Source organism: Sturnus vulgaris, chromosome Z (assembly GCF_052056855.1).
Source record: "Sturnus vulgaris isolate bStuVul1 chromosome Z, bStuVul1.hap1, whole genome shotgun sequence".
NCBI classification, from domain to species: Eukaryota; Metazoa; Chordata; class Aves; order Passeriformes; family Sturnidae; genus Sturnus; species Sturnus vulgaris.
Genome location: NC_142283.1, coordinates 48056235 through 48071974, shown reverse-complemented (window position 1 = coordinate 48071974; position 15740 = coordinate 48056235). Strand labels below are relative to the sequence as shown.

The following is a 15740-nucleotide window of genomic DNA, read 5'->3' as shown; positions in this document are numbered from 1 at the left end:
TATATGTTTAATTTCCTGAGTTTTTGAGGGCAATAGGAGAAGTCATAATTTCTCCATTGATGTCATCCTGTGGTTGCTTTCTTGCTTCTGATGGTGCAAAATGGTTCCATCAATCTCCTTTCCTCCATGAAGAAGTCACTGAAGTTGCTGTAGAGATACATTAAAATGTACTAGAGGAATCTTAGAACCTGTTTCAGACCTTGTCCTGTCCCTGCTATGTTCAGTCCAGCTGGTGCATTTTCCATCATAGCCCCTTCTTACTGAGCCTTTTCAGTCTTTCTGACCCTGCTTCCTTGCCTGCCAAGTCCAAAGGTACCCAACCAAATGACTGCTGGGGAGTGAAGGCTGAGTTTCTCCCACTGTTCCTAATTATTTTATTATTTAAATTTCTTCTTCAGCCTCATTTCCTAAAGCCCATCACCATCTAGTTGATATATTTTCTATTTTGACCTTCAGATGTCTTCAGTGTTTATATTTATGTTTCAAAGCCAGACTCTTCTATCCTCCTATCTGACTTCTCAACATCTGTGACTCTTTTTTTATTTTTCCACCCAGTTCCTTTTGTTTTACAAAGCCAGTATCACTCTCCATCTGTTCATCCAGCTTTTCCTCCAGGCTGGTTTTAATTTCTACTGATGTGCAGTTCTCTTAAGTTGTCTATAGTCTACCCTTGCTCCTTTTTCCTGTCTGTCCACAGTCAGAAAGACTTCTGGCCCTTGGCAGAGTTTCCTTTTCCTTTGCTAACTTCTGACTTCAGTCACTTTTAAGACTCATGGCTAGCATACTCTTCTCCATCCCTAACACACACACGTACCTTACTTTTCTCCATTGTCTGAGCTTGCTGACATACCAGAATCATGACTTTACTGGGCTTTCTAAATGCCCATGTGGATGTGATGTGCCCTGCAGCACCAAAATGTTGTAACTGCAAAGCATCCAGCTCAGTCCCATGTGGGAGAATACCTACTGCTTTTAGAGAATTCTTGGATCCAGTTTGCAATTTCTCCTTCAGAAAATAAAATAAACTAAACAGATAGTTAAAAAAAAAAATTAAAAATAAAAAATGCTGGAGAATTCAGGCGATACAGGAGCATAGGCAGGCAAACTAAATGAACTCTAGACGGAGTGAGAGCAGTTATTTGAAACTCCTATCTGCCAAATTAATACTTAAAAGGCAGAGTTCCCAACTCTCCTGAGGTGCATTAGTCTTTGCCTTTCTGTACAGAATTCTTCCTCCAATAATCTCTCTTTCCAATTCAAAATAGGTTAGGTTTTAAATTTCCTCAACGAAGAAAAATGTAGTTACAGAAAGACTGTCACTCAGTCCTGTTAAAAACATTTTTGCTTTACAGTTTTAAAGCGGAGTCAGACCCCTTTATTGCCGAGCAAACGGTGTAAAAGCGAGCACTTTTCTGAAAAGAACACAAGGCTTTAGCAAACTGTGCATTCTCCCTGGAGGATGTAAGCATTTTCCGATCGGTGCTCTTTATGGCATGCGTTATGTATGGACACAGACTGAGTTTCCCTCCTGCCTGGAACAATGCTCGCTCAGGAGAGCTGCTGCCCCAGCAATAAGCGGGAGCCGCTGGTGGCCAGCGCTGCAGCGGAGCTCCGGGAGCCGCCGGCAGAGCGCTCCGCTCAGCTCTGCCATTCTGCCTCTCTCCTCCTCCTACTCCTCCTCTCCCGCTCTCCTCTTCCGTCCCCTCTGTCTTGAGCTGCTACGCTCTCCCCAGACCTCTTGGCTTTGTTGTGCTGCACGTCTGAATAGCAGGAGGGGGTTTGGCCGAGCGCCGGCTCGGGAAGCGCTTCCCCGCAGCTCACGCCAACCCACCCACCCACGCCTGGGTCAGGAAATGTGATCGGAGCTGATGGAGGCGGAGAAGCAGGGCTGAAGGCTTGCACCAGCGCTGGATGTGACAGCAGGCAGCCCAGCGCTGCGCAGCTTGCGCCTGTCCCGCCGCAGGTCCGGCTCCGGCCCGACAATGGAGTGCTGCCGCTGCGCGACCGCTGGCACCCTGCTGCTGGCTGCCCTCATCCTGGTAAATGCCATTGCTTTCCTACAATATCTACCGCCGGTAGCTGATACTGTATCGGTGTGAGTATATACATGTGGGCATGTTTTTAATCTCTTAAGATCGCAGTTGGAGAGCGTTTGTTCCGAACAAGTCGTTTGAGTCTTCCCCTCTCTACAGCACTGCAGACTTGGAGCCGTGATACTGTGGGTTGCTGCAGGTAGAACCAAGAAGCTGATGTTGGCATCAGCTTTCTAAACTTGGAGAGCAATGACCTGCGAATGGTGATTTAACTGCTTGGGGTTTCGAGAGGAGCTGTTTCTCTGCTCCTTAAATCAAACTATATAACACTATAATGCTCCTGGAATTTTCTTCCTTAAAAAAAGAAAATAAAAGTATGATTCAGTTTTGCACATGCAGAGAAAACAGAGAAAACAGCATGTACTGAACTTTTTCCTGAAACCAACTTAAATGAGTTCTCGTTATTTCTGTACTCCATTACAGAGTCAAGTTTATGCCAACCTTTGAAAGTTACATTCTGTGATATCTGGTATACTTCAGGGCAGTAAACTTGATCATTGCTATATTATTTTCTTGCATACTTCCCGTTTATCCTGATAGGATGCTTACAGCTGAGAGATGTACCTATGCTGTTTGATTGACATTTTATGTTCCATTTTGACTCATACTTAATTTTATGAGTGGTATGTTGGCAATCGGAAAATCTGCAGAAAGGATATTAATATGCATAAGCTTTTGATACCAGAGTCATCCTGTCATATATATGTTGCCTTTTTCTTAGAGTCTGATTGAATGTTCAAATAGCAAAACATCTTTTAGAAATACATGTATTTTATAGCACCTTCCATCTCATTTATCTGTGTCAACCAGTCTGTAGTAATCATTGCAAAATAATCTTAACACAATAGCCACATGCAGACTTAAATATTAGGATAACCCTGTTCAAAATGCTTATTTTAAATGACTGTATTATTTTTAAAAATTGAACAGCCTTTTGGACATAGAGTCACAAAATACTGTTTGAGCATTAGAAATAAGAATACTATCTGGACTGATCTAAAAGTCTTACTTTGTTTAAAAGTCTATTTTCCATTTATAGTACTGAATCCACACAAAATGACACAAAGCATAGATTCTCCTTCATTTATGAAAATGAGATGTTTATAACCTGATGACTGTAATAAGTAATGACTGAGAATCCTGCAGGACTAATTTAAGGAAGATCAACAGGAGATATGACCCAACAAGAATATGTAAAGACTAGAATTAAGCCCAATGTTAAGATCAAACTCGTAATATTTGTACATCACTCTGCTGCTTGTGAATTAAATTTTCAGTCCCTGATTCATGAAAATAAATAGTGCAGTCTGCTGCCAACTATTATGCATTATACTCGTTTTTATTTGTATGACTTACCCTGTCTCTAGAGATTTCCCCCCACCTCCCACCAAATCTCTTTGTACCTTAAGAATAGTGATGTGAAGCAAGCTTAACTTTCTTTTTTGAATCAGACCATTCTTTTGCTCCTTCCATAGTCAGGAAAATCTCTCACTTGCTTTCAGCAGGAGATTAGGTAAACATTCCAGTATTTGACTTACAGCTTGGCTACAGATAGGGATAAGTTGTAGGATACCTTGCTATATTCGTTTCTACAGTAGTTTATTGCAGCACGAGTTCACCAAAGGCATGGTAGAAAGCTCATAGATGTTTTTTGAGAAAAAAACAAGAAGTCATTAAATCAGGCTGTGACCTGGCTGTTAGCATCCTGAATGTTAGCCTTTAGCCAAGTAGATAGAATGAGTTTGAAATCTATGACAATCTGCATTTGGACTTACATGTATCACCTTGCATCTCTTCTAAAGGCCCTATCTTTTCTACAATAACCAACACCAGCAGCTTCTTGTTGTGTGGCACTCTAGTAACATCAGCAAAAGTTCACAGTTGTAATCACTAATGTTACTCAATACATGCTTACAGGATTGGTCTTAGAATAATTTATCACACTTTCCTAAATTTCAGTACAACACAGTAGAGCAAGGTATCAACTAAATTCTTCATTCAGCATGCTCACCTCAGGAAGGAGGTTGCACAGCTCAGGATTGTGTACAGCCTGTGTACATGTGATGCTAATCGAGCCTTAGCAGCCTCACAGGCTGTGACAAGTCCACGGGCTGCAACAGAAATAACCCCTCCTCTTTCTCTCGCCAGCGGCTGCCTGGAGCGGTGTAGCAGTGAGTGCAACTCACTACTCGGTTGGGGTTCTTAACCTTCTTCTGAAGGAATTGTATTCCTTTTCAGTTGAGTCATGCTTGAGTAAGGTCACTGGGGGTCCCTAGTGTGTTTTGTTAATTGTCCTGAGACTTGCTCCTTACTCAGAGAATCAGTTTCTCTGGCATTTATGTGGACTAAGTATTTTCATGGCTACTCTTGAGAATCTGAGCCATAACACTAAGGTGCTTGTCTTGAAAAAGCAGTATGAAAAGTTTCTCTTTCCAGAGAAAGACCAGATATTTGTAGAATTTTGCTTATTGTTCCATGAACTTTTGCATGCTAAGGAAATACTACTTTAAAGAGCAACAAAAGAAAGCAGACATTTTTTCCCAGAGATTTGCCTTTATGTTAGTTTAAAAATAAAAGCCTAGCACAAGCAAATCACAGTGGTCTAACTCAAAGGAATGTGGCCAAAACCATAACCAGCCATGAGCTCAGCCAAACTAGAAGTCAAATCACGTCATGTCAGAAGGACATTTAAGCACATTTGCATTTGTTATTTGCATCTTTTCAGCAGCTTTTTTTTAGCTCTTTGTTGCTGTTGTGATACTTGCAGAAGTAACACTAGTGACTCCAATAAAGTACATGTGTTTTTCTTCAGAATTTCTTTATTTTGCTGTGCTAATTTGTACATGGAAAATAGTCAAATACAATAGTGCATTCCTTCCAGGCTCTTTGGCATTACACTCCCCTATTATCTAACTGGGTCTGTCTTGGATGACCACAAGCGCAATTAGCCAGTGAAATGAATATGTTTCTTGTTTACATCTGAATGTATAAAGCTTGATGGTTTTTCCTTTCATATGTAGATAGGTCTACCTATTGCTATGTCTGCTTGTCTGTCTCTATAATTGTAGGTATATTAAAGGGTTTTTTTCCAGTATGAGATCCAAAGAACATATACTTTCATGCAGGATCATATATACATACAGACTAGCATTTGCTCGCATCGGTTGGGTGAGGATGAACTGAAATGCAGAGTTCAGTTATACAAAGCTGAGATTTAGTTATACTAAAGTGAAAATATCTCACCATTGTGGTTTGTGACCCACGCTGCCACACTTCAGATATGTCATGTCTATAAAACAAAACCATTTCTTATAGGAAGGACTAAATGCTACTGTTACTAAGTATGTATGATTATAATTTCTTCCTATATTAGAATTCTGTATTAGAACATATTTTACTAGCCTCTTCCTTCAGATTCTTGAAGTATAAAACTTATTTATTTTTCTACTTTTTCAAGGTGCAGAAGCTTGCATGAGCTAAACTAAGGTTGTGTGATGAGGGTTTTTTTGATTTTGGATTTTAGTGAAAGAAAGTCAGCACTTAATGTAGGTTGTTGAGCTACTGTTCTGCTTCACCAGTGCCACTAAAGTTTAATGTGTTCTTTCGATGACTTTGCTAGATTCATAGGGCTGAAAAAGAATAATGAAAGAAGGTATGACAATAGAACACTGTGGAGAGGCTGAAGATTGGAATGTGGTCACCTGTAGTCATGGATCTGTCAGCTGGACAACTTTCAATACTCAGAAGGTTCATGAGTCAATGCAAAGTCTGAGAAGGGCGCATGACCAAATAAATAATTCTTCAGAAGAGGAATATCAATCTCTGCATGACTAAATTTTAACTGAAGCAAATGACACCTTAATCCCTTATAACTGAGATGTCCAAATAAAACCTCGTGGTTTCTGTTTTATTGTCAAATCTGCTGACAGCAGTGTTGCTTCTATTGCTTTTCTGTAGCTATTTTCTTAACCTTGTAAGAAAACTCAGAATTGTATGGGAAACGATGGGAGAAAAATGGGAAATTGCAGTTGGAGGAAGGAAAGAGAATGATAAAATCATCCTTATGGAAACAATTAAAAAGCTAAAGGTATTGAAAAAAAGAGTGAAGACCTACCAACCACCAGGTGCTATAATAACATGATAGGGAGCAGGAAAAAGAAAATGAAATTATTTGCCTCAGCCCCAGCCAAGGACAGTTCTAAAATAAGTCTTCTTATCTGGTGGACAACAGCTAATCCAAAAATTGACATGAAGTGTTTATTTCATCAGAATATTGTACTTGGGTATGAACCACGACTTCTTCCTAACTCTTGTGCAGAAATAGCTAGTTTCTGCTGTTGGCTTCTCTATCTTTTTGCATCACCCTATGGACAGCAGGCTTGTCTTAACAGATGGCTGACCAGTTTTGCATACTCAAGGTGTTACAACATGTTCTAATTCTTAGATGTCTGTTTAGGCAAACTGGGGGAAGTAAGCGAGGGATATATATTTCACAGAGTGAGATCTTCTCTTAGGTCCTTAACCCTGCATAGTGTTGAACACAGACCAATAATAGTCAAAGCTTAGTAAAATCAGGTCCCTTAGATGTCCTTCTGTCTCAGAGAATGTAAATAATTTCATCATAGGTCTAAGATTTTTTATCATCCGTCTTTTAAGCACCCTGTTTAGAATTTCATTCTATGTGTGACCACTTTTTTCTTTTTTTTCTGTAACAACTGAACTTTTCCAAACTTCTTATAAAAGTAGCTAAAGTTGGGTCAAATTGGAAGGGGAAGGAAAGCAGTGTGTGGATTTGTGAGATTTGATTTTCTTACAAAGCCAGCATATGTAGAAGTTTTGCCACCTGTGGATTTTTTGGTACAGGGGCAGTCCTCCTAGCTGTGCAGAGAAATAAGTGGTATTTTCACTGATTCTACTGTAGATTAATTTTCACATTGTTCCCACTTTAGTCTTCACTACTTTTATGAGATCTCTTCCAAAGTTTCAACCGTTAAAATTTCTGCTTTCCAGGGACTTCTCATAGAGGAAGTTGAGTAGAGAGGGTGTCAGGGCAGAGGGAAGGGTTGTGTGATAATGTAAGACATCCTGAAATAAATTCCAAGAGTGCTCAAGAAATGAGACAGGAAATTATATGCAACTTATAATAAATTCAAACTGTCGCATAAAATAAATATATTCATTTTGTTTCCATATGAATATACTGTGTGGGTGTCGAATTTCCCCTTCTAGCTTTGTTGGACATAATCTCAGTCCCTGTTTGAAGTTTGCTAGTGTATAGTTCACATTCTGCACTGTATCAAAAGAGGCAGATATGAAAGAAAATAAAGGAAATAATAAGGTCTCCTACTGTTTTGATGCTGGCATCAGGTGGGTGAATTATTTATTTACTTACTTACTGGTTTATTGAAATCCTGTATTTATTTCAGTCTGAATTGTTAAACGTGTGAGTTGCTCAGGGTAAATCTAATGGCCCTTAAAAAGCTCAAGGGTGTCTTATTTTATTGTAAATGTCTTTTGAGTATTTTTTGGATAGTATTTGGATAGCATTTTTCATACTTCCTTAACTTTTTAACGGACAGAGGATTCAAGTTCCTGTGGTATGTCTGATATTCCCTTAAAGGTCCAGCCATGTTTTAAAAATGAAATATCTGAATTATCTGAAGGGGAGAGGGAAGTATTGTAACAGAAATATATGAAACAAAAAACTTGAGTTGTTATGGCTTTATTCTCCAAAGGGCTCATCCAGCCATCAGTGCTGGTAAGCACCATGTCAAGAGGGAGTGTCCTATCGCCTTACTAGAGCTGCAGACTGACATAGAGAGAAATGCATGTCCTTTCTGTGTAACAAACTGGTTAAAAATGTGGATGTGTCAATTCTGTGATTTGAGTACAGTAAGGCAAAAAAAATATTTTGATCACACGGGATTAGAGGGCAGCATGAGAGGAGTGGCAGCAGTTTATATCCTGGTAAGTGTTTAGACACTTCCATGCTGGCAGTTCAATGTAAATTCATGGGAAGGGGAAAACAAAACAAAGCAAAACAAGAGCAAAAACAAACAAAAAAGCAAACAAAACCAAAAAACGGAGGGGGGGGAAATACCCTTGGTCCTTCCTTCCTGTCTTCCTGCCTGCATTCCTGCCTTCCTTCTTTCTGACTTCTGCCTGCGTGCCTTCCTGCTTCTCTCCCTCCCTGTTTTTTGCATAAATATTTCTCTTTTGGTTTTCATGCCTCCACCAAGGCTTAATGTTTCAACTCTTTATAGGGCTTTTTGTTGTTAAAATAAACACATACATATCTCCAGGAGGTAACTGAGGGGGATGGCAGACCATCAGAAGAACAAGAGGCTTCTTTTGTTTGGAATAAAGCTCATAATTGCAGATGTTGTCTGAAATGGCACAAGTCTTTGGAAAATTCTCTTCCTTTCTGTCATCCTACATCCAGTGTCATCCTGCTGTTGCAACCTATGTCACCTTGCCTTAGTGCTGTCATCTGCTTCAGCAGAGGCTGGGCTGTCCTAGGTCTGAGTAAAATCTATGCTGATCAAAATCTGTGCTGATGCAGCAATGTTTTCTAGTTCAGAACCAGGGTTTCTAAAGCCAGATGTCATGGTGTTTTGTGAGGGGACTCCTGTGGAACATTGTGATCTCTACAGAGAGTGAGGTTAGGAGGGTGAATATATGAAGAGTAAGGTCACTTTACTGAACAGGAAAATTGCCAATATAAATTTCTTCAATATAAATATCTTCCTTCTTGGGAGACGTGGTGCTTTCAGTGTCAGGTGTAAATTAGCCATTTTCTCTTAAAGCTGATGAGCACAGCACAGCTAGAGCATGCTTGCATTTCTCACCACTTAGAAAACACTTGGCATGCAATAGGCCTCATCACAGGTTACAATTCTACTTTTTTCTCATCTGCTCTCTGTGTGCCTTGTGGGCTTTTTCCCTGCACACAGCTCTTGCTACATGGAAGACAAACCTAAAGTCCTAGAGTGCGAGATGCACTTTTGAACCCGTGCTCTTGGGTGGGTTCCGAATTCTGAAAAGTGATTTCACCTATCCTGTATCTGAACCAGTCCTAGCCTTAAAAACCCTGAGTCAATAAGGCGACAAGTCTGAGGCTGAGCCAGCTTGGACTTGCTCTGTATTGGATCACCCATGCCTGGTGTTTACACAAGCACGGCAGGATTTAAATACAACAAAATGTTACAACTTCAATCTATGAGAACAAGAAAGAGAATTCTTGCATTCACCTTGCTCTCCTGGCGTGTTTTTACATATGGGTAAGAGGGGCGAGAGATAGGACTGATCTGAGGTTTATAAGGCACTACTATAAAATGTTGCACAGAGCTCAGTGTGCACACGTAGAAGCGATATGGTGTCAGCTCCATCCTCTGCCAGCAGCCCCCTTCCCCGCCCCTCCAGCTGGCTGCTGCCCTTCCATGAGAAGAAATGAGCTCACATTTGGCACATTTCTCCTGGGATACAACTTCCAGTCCAGGTTTAGGAATGGCTGTTTAGCTCTTAATGTCCTGAGATGTCTGTTAATCGATTCCTCCCGATGTTGTTGCATACGGGAAGCTGTGTCCTCCCATATACACAGCACAGCTCCATGGTTTGCTTCAGGGCATTAGGAATCCCTCGGGACTATGAGGACGGCACTGACAGTGTTCTTATCCTTCTGAGATTAATTGATGCGTGGACATATTGATGTAAGAGATATTGTGCAGCCGTGTACAACACTGAGTAGACTACCGACACAGTGTTTTCTGGAGTTCAGTGTGACACTTCATCCTATTACTTGTGCAAGAGCCATTTCAGGTCATGGTTAGGAATGAGGTTATTGCCCTCTCAATAAAACTTTGCTTTCCTGTGCAAAAAGGAGAACATGTATTTTATCTTTTTCTTCCCCCTTAGTAATGAGTCTGTCAAGGATAAGAGAAGACAAAAAGAAACACAGCACTGAAAGGACTAACACAGCAAATTTTTACTAATGTCCCTGAACCAAGCTAGCTGTATGTATATCAGGTGTTTTCCTTTAGGGTAAAGAAAAATCTACCTATTGTTCTTTCCCTTTGTTCACAGGAGCAGAATAAGCACTGGGAAACTGCAAGAATATCTTGTTGAGATTTCCTCTTCAATCCTCATCAAGGTGTCTTGCCTTGTTTCTTTTAAGTGATGGATGATTTGGGGCAAGAAGAAAGAGTTAATAAAAAACTATCCAGAAAGAGATTTGGATTTTTTTTGTTGTTGTTGTTTATTCCCTTTTAAGAGACTGAAAAATTAATTCCTGGCCCATTTATCTGCACTAGCAAAAGCTGAGCATAATTACCCAAAGTCCAGAATACATGCTCACTTGCCTGTGCTCCTGTGCCAGTGCCTTCTTGGGGTTTAGAGACACTCAGATCAAGGATTCCCTGTGCCAGGGGTTTTCCGTAGGAAATACTCCCTTGATCCCCTCAGAAGCCTTTTGCTTTGACTTGCAAGTGAAAAGGAGGCAAAAATTCCTAAGTTAATTTCCAAGACTGTGGAGCCTGGGGCAAATGTGATGATGCTGTTCAGCTCACTGTTGCATCCCCAGTAGAAGGGAGCCACTAGTCTCTCCCAGGGAACTGAATAGACAGTGTTTGAGGAATAGCCACTTTAACCTCAAGATGTCTGATACTCATTGCAGCTGCTTTTCTTTCCACATTGTTTGCCAGGGAAAACAGTGTTGTAGGAGTATTTTGAACAGTTCCATAGGCATCCTTTTGATCTGGCCATATGGAACAGCATGCAGTTGTTCATGGCAGCAATGGCACTTGTAGCCACTCAGCACCTCAGGTGCAGCAAACAACACAGGCAGATTGCGTACAAGGGCATTTTCTCTTTCCATCTTTTAACTTCTGTGAGAGCAGAACTTCCATTACTTTGGTGAACATATGAGGTAGGTGGGATTTTCTGGTCTGTGTGGCCCTTCTGGAGGCTGGCTGGGGGTCAGGTCTGATGGCAAAAATCCTTTTTTCGCTTTTACATGGGATACAGACAAGACAATGGGAAGACAGTGTTCATGTGTCCTGACCCTGAATCTGACCTTTGGGAAAAGAAAATAGGTTGAAGTCATTGGTTGCTAAAGCTCACTTAGTCACCTCTGGTTTCACGAGGTGCATGAAATGGAAAGATACCTGCTTGGAACTGAAGAACTATTGTCATGGGAAATCCTAGTGCTTCCAGGGAATCATGATCCTCAGAAGGATAAGGTTTACTTTCATAAGCCCTTTCTTCAGTATGGTAGGTTATTCTGGAAGAGTCAATGAGTTTTGGTCATATTGTACCATTTAAAATGATGTGCAACTCTTTGCCTAGATGATTAAACATTTTCTTTCTTGTGCATTCAAACTTGATATTTCAGAATATTTTACGTATTAAATTTTCATGATACTCACTTTGAAAACTTTCAACAGTTAGTCAGAAATGTCTTGAATGTTAACTTTTTTTTTAATGGTAACTACCAATATTAATTCAACTGGCTATGAATTTGTTCTGCCTTGCCTTTTTTCCAAAGCCAGAGATTTCCAAACAGTTTCCCACGTGGACTTTAATCCAACTGTTAACTCTCATGGAATGCAATAAAAACACATGACATTGTGCAAATGAAATCGTATAAACCATATATTTACATTGGTTGAAGCTTTGAAATGCATGGTTTTTGTGAAGAGTTGAGGTCACTGGCCTTGTCCCCTTCCTTTACACACCTAGGGAAGTGCTGATAGCAGTTTCTTCCTGGTTTCACTGCAGACAGCATTTCAGTGCTGTGTGAAGTATATATTTAATCTCAGTGACAAACTAACATCAAAGGATCACTCGAATAAGAATGTGTGGCTTATCAAGAATTCATATAGGGATGCATTTAAACTTATCTGAAAAGTCTGGACAGAAAGACCATTATAGAAGAAAAAATACTAATTTTCTGTCCCTAACATAATTTTTACAGTAGCTAAAGGCAAGTTTAGGCAGTGGCCTCAGAGGAGCCTTGCATATTGTCACTGACACTTCATCATACCCTGAAACAGTGGGGATATGATAAGAACCAGATGATATAAATTTATTAACCAAACTCGGTGGTTCATATTATCTGGGAAACAACTGGCCTAAACTCTGTATCAATGCTGTAGTCCAACAAGAGTTTAACTGCATTTTTCACTATCTGTATTGCTGTTTAATCTAGGAAACACATTGGGTGCTTGAAAAAAGGACTTCAGCAGCATTTTGCTGAATGAGGAGGAAGAATGGATGCCTCAGAATCAGAGGAGAAATGAAACCACATGATCTGCATTTATACACAGACTCTTCTGTGTGACACTGAGAAATGGTTGGATTCTGTAGGGGTAGGACTCTTCTGAACAAAATTTTAAATTAAATTCAAATATGCAACTCAGATTTATTTTCTTAAGCTTGAACTTCTTTTATAGACTTCAGGACATGAACAGAGGTCTTGCTGCTCTCCATTTTTCTCCCTCTATGCATCCACACACATGTGTACACATATGCTTTTAAAAGAAACCTGGTTCTTATCAGAGATGCAACTCCTAGATGCCCATGTAGCTGTTGTGATTTAAGGATGTTGTGAGCATTTCTGTGTACTGTAAGCAGAAAGGGTAGGAAACACTGCTGAATATAACATGAATGCCTGACAACTCTTTAGTAAATTCAAAAATTACTATTAAACACTGAAACTGGATTTTTTGAAGAATCAGATTGGATACCTAGCTTTATAAGTCTTATTTGATTACTTTTGTTTGTATTATGAAAAGGCCTTTTTTGATTTGTAGTTTAAAGGATTTTTTTTTTTTTTTTTTTTACTTCTGTAAGCATCTTCACCTGACTACCCTCTCTACTGACAGTAATTTCATTTTTAACACATGATCTTTTTGCTTTCTGGTCCAATAGCACAAGGTGTTCTTCATGTTTCTCATTAGACAACTCTTTGAGCTGAATGTCCTCCTGCACATTCCCACAGAAGCCAAGGTCTGGGGTGGTAGATGCAGAATCACTGTCAGATTGAGAAAGTAAGAGATTAAGGAAGATCTGGTTTTTATTAGTACTAGGTGATTTATTTGTTTATATAGGTCATCAATAAGCAAATTTCTTAAGGTTGCCATTTCTGACTTGATACTTCTGACGTCAGGGCATCCTGAGCTTGTCTGGACAAAGCAATGGGTTTTTCCCAGGAAGTTCAGGCTGACATCCACTTTGAATGGACAGAAGGGATAAGGAAGGCGTTCTGATGCCAGCAACAGGGCATGATGAGCCTTGATGATTGCATTTTGCTTCTTTGAAATACACTGGCATTTTGAGAACCACCAACCTGGAGTGTTGCTGGCACAGGTAAAAGAGTTTTTCTGCAATGGAACTGTTACTTAAAGAAAAATTTAAGTGGTTGCAATTTTACTGATTTCAGCTTTAAAGACATGTACTCCCCTCTGCATTTTTTTTGCATTTTTTGTTCCTTCTCTTTACTCTTTATGACAGGAACTTCAGGGCTTTAAAGAAGTATTGTAGGAGGTCTTGCACTGCAGAACTCTTGACTGCTACTTTAATGTAAGATCTTTAGTTCATTTTGTCAAAAGTGGGTAGAAATTATTAGCTACCAGTATAAGCTACTTTTGAAAAATCTATGCTAGACAATGAATTTTTAGCTAGTAATTGTATATATATCCTTTGAAGCTGGAATAAATCTGTATGAACAGTTGTCTTCCAATTTGAAATGGCTTTTTGGGTATTGCTAGAATTTCAAGCTCAGGCTTAACCATGTAGCTCACAGGAAAGAAAACACTCTATTTTCTTTAACATTAAACATGGATGGCCTTGAAATTAATTATGTTTATTCCACTTGTTAAAAGAAAACTCAGAGCCTGTTCCAGGTTGAGATCACATGTTTTTTGGGAATGAATAGGTCTTACAGCAAATTTTGGAATGCAATAATAGGCTCACAGATCTCCTCTGGGTGGGATTACAATTTATGACAGAAAAACTTGGACCCATTGAATGTGTAGTTGTGCTGATGCTTATAATTTGTGATGGGGTAAGAGTACTTGTTTCATGTGAATCTACCTTGCAACTTTTTTAAATTATGTCTTTGGGCTTTCAGCCAGGGCTGAATGATCAGGTCATGCACACATCTGCAGTTCAAAGATGTTTGTTTTCCTTTAAACTGGAAGCACAGACATGTATTATAATTTAAGTGAATAAAACTGCAAATATTCATTTTCATTTCATAAGAATTACTCTTCAAAAAGCAGTCAGGTGAAATAACCTCAGTAAGTTGTCATGTCTTCCCCTATCTGAAACGTAAATCTGGAGACTGAGTCACATGTAGGCATAATCAGAATGTAATCACTTCTGAAACTTTAATTTTTACATTTACCCTTGCAATTGCTGTAGTTTGTGGGGGGAGAGAGGTTGTGGTTTTGGGGTTTTTTTTGTGGTTTTTTTTGTTTGTTTGTTTGGTTGGTTGGTTGGTTTTTTGTGGTTTATTTTTGGTTTTGTTTTTGGGGTTTTTTTTTGTATTTTAATAAAGGTAAGATAAAATGAATGTGTCAAATAATTGTTACACACTCATTAGACAGGCCCCATATTATCTCTCACAAACTGAATTAATTCTCTTTTTTACTCATGAATAACAATATGCAAGCCTGGTATATTTCACCATATTTCATTACTACTACTCAGCTTCACTGAAGGTAAAATTATTTCAGTGTTGAGTTATCCCTTTGTCTCAAATAATCCTTTAGTGTTGCCAGCAATCAGGAGGTCCCAGTTGATGGCACAGCATCACAGCCAGGCAAGGGAGGGGATTGTCCTGCTGTGCTCTGAGCTGGGGCAGCCTCACCTCCAGTGCTGGGGGCTGGTCTGGGTGCCACAATATAAGACAATAAATTATTAGAAAGTTTCAAAAGAGGACGACAAAGACAATGAAGGGCCTTGAGGGTAAGGTGTACGAGGAGCAGCTGAGGTCACTTGATCTGTTCAGCCTGGAGAAGAGGACACTAAGGACAGACCTCACTGCTGTTACAATTTTCTCGTGAGGGGAAAAGGAGGGGCAGGCACTGATCTCTACTCTGTGATGACCACTGACAGAACCTGAGAAATGGCCTGAAGCTGAGTCAGGAGGAGGTTTGGGCTGGATATCAAGAAAAGGTTTTCACTGAGAGTTTAGTTGAACACTCTAACAGGTTTCCTAGGGCAGTGGTCACAGCACCACCCTGACAGAGTTCAAAAAGTGTTTGGACAGTGCTCTCAGGAACATGGTGTGACTCCTGGGGTGTCCTGTGCAGAGCCAAGAGTTGGATTTGATGATTCTGATGGGTACCTTCCAACTCAGTATCTTCTACAATGCTATGAAAGCTGAAGCTGACTGCTGTAACATGGGCCAGCAGTGATGCTTGCCAATGTCTCTCCGTTTAAGGTGTACCTTTAAAGTCTCCCTCATATCATTGTTGCCTTCTCATTAATTTCAAGTGCAGTTAGAACTGCTAGGTCATGACCCACAGCACAAGTCAAGCTTTGAAGGAGAGCACTGCCTATCTCCATCAGACACAGGCATTTTTGGTGCAATTTTGCAAGGTTAGTCAGTTTTTCCAGCAAAACCACATCGTCCACTGGGGACAG

At 39.9% G+C, this 15740-nt stretch overlaps 1 protein-coding gene across 3 annotated transcripts in view; it reads left to right on the top strand.

The window, feature by feature from the left end:
- Positions 1-1924: 1924 nt before the first annotated feature.
- Positions 1925-15740, top strand: part of ADAMTSL1 (ADAMTS like 1) — a 190988-nt gene continuing 177172 nt past the window's right edge. For 2 of the 3 annotated variants that reach the window (XM_014871990.2, XM_014871904.2), the window contains exon 1: positions 1927-2039. In XM_014871990.2, the coding sequence (XP_014727476.2) occupies positions 1983-2039 (57 nt within the window). In that variant the 5' untranslated portion in view covers positions 1927-1982. Of the gene's footprint in view, positions 2040-15740 lie in introns of all 3 variants that reach the window. The other variant, XR_015799574.1, reaches the window with a different exon arrangement.